Here is a 1,288-nt window from a genome sequence, read left to right as displayed (position 1 = left end):
GGATGGGGAAGGCTGGGAGGTGGAAATGGAGTGTTCTGTATAATCAGAGGTACTCTAAATAAGTGGGTGCCCTAAATGATGGGGGGGCACCCTCTTCTCTGATTGCCTCCCCCCTGCCCCATAAGCTGAGCCCCTTTTGGGGTTTATTGAGCCCCTCTGGGAGCTGAGTGTTGCCTCAGCTGGAAAAATAAGGTGTTCCCCTCAAACTAGGGGGTTTGTGAGTGTGTTATCTCACATTTTGCCCCCCTCAAGGTGATGGGGGGAGCCCCCTAAAATCTCCACGGGGATTTGGGGTGCCCTTCTCCTTCCCCCCAAGCCTCCACCATCCAACCTCCTCATTTACAGACCCCCAGATCCTCCCCCCCAAAAAAAATCACCCCTCCCCAACACAGCACCCCTTTCCGCCCATGCTCTTATTTCAAAAAAAAGCTCTTTTTTTTAGTTTTTTAATTATTTTAACCAAAAATAATATAATAAACACCTAATTCTCAGAACTGCATGGCTGCCTCCAGTGTTTCTGAAAGCTTCGTGGCAATTTTCTCTGCAGGATGAGAAGGGGGGGACACACACGGACGGTCCCGTTTTTAGGGGGGTTCAGGATGATTTTGGGGAGGGGGGGGTTCAGTGGGGTGGGGGAAAAAGGGTTTTGTTTTCGCTCACCTGCTCTTTTTTGCAGTTTTTTCCTGCGTTTGCCTGCCGCCTGCAGCCCCTGGCCCTGCAGCAGTGGGTCGAGGGCGGCCACTTCTTCCAAACGGGGGGCTCGGGGTACGGCCCCCTCCCCACAACCCCCCGTTTTCACCCGGGGCTTCAGCTCCACCGTCACCGCGCCGAGCTACAGGAGGGAGGGGAAAATCACAGATAACAACCCCCCACACCCAAAAAAAAATCCCCCACTCCATCCTTCCACAAACCCCCAAATTCCTTCCTCACCTCCAGGTCACCACCATCATCCTCCATCGCCGTTTCTTCCTCCCCACTGGATTTTTCCTCCTCTTCCTCCATCTCGGGGACACATGGGGACAGCCCGATGCCCGTCACCGTCGCTGGGACAGCTGTAAGGAAGGAAAATGAGGTGAGTTTTAGGGAGGGGGGGTATCAGGGTGGAAAAAAGAGGGGGATCCCCCAAATTTCTCACCCGCTAAGGCCTCGGCGTCCCCCCTTTCCAGCGCCTCCAGGTCCAGCGCCGGCCCCAGCGCCGGCAGGATTTGGGCTTCCAGCTGCTCCCCCCGAGTTTTGGGGGGGTGGGTGTAGTAAGAGATCTTCCCGCTGCAGAGGGAAAAGTGGGGGG

The 1,288-nt window shown here is 55.6% G+C and overlaps 1 protein-coding gene across 1 annotated transcript; it reads right to left on the bottom strand.

Moving 5' to 3' along the window:
• Positions 1-442: 442 nt before the first annotated feature.
• LOC106900616 (guanine nucleotide-binding protein-like 3-like protein) lies at positions 443-1,280 on the bottom strand. The gene is made up of 4 exons (XM_014962749.1): positions 1,136-1,280; positions 931-1,052; positions 661-832; positions 443-541 (listed from the first exon to the last, which is right to left on the bottom strand). Exons 2-4 carry the CDS (start codon positions 1,000-1,002, stop codon positions 489-491), a joined length of 297 nt encoding a protein of 98 aa, XP_014818235.1. The 5' UTR covers positions 1,003-1,052; positions 1,136-1,280; the 3' UTR covers positions 443-488.
• Between the last annotated feature and the right edge of the window lie 8 nt (positions 1,281-1,288).

Source organism: Calidris pugnax, unplaced genomic scaffold (assembly GCF_001431845.1).
Source record: "Calidris pugnax isolate Ruff unplaced genomic scaffold, ASM143184v1 scaffold2854, whole genome shotgun sequence".
NCBI lineage: Eukaryota > Metazoa > Chordata > Aves > Charadriiformes > Scolopacidae > Calidris > Calidris pugnax.
Note: the sequence above shows the minus strand (reverse complement) of the source record. Positions and strands in the feature narration are given on the sequence as shown.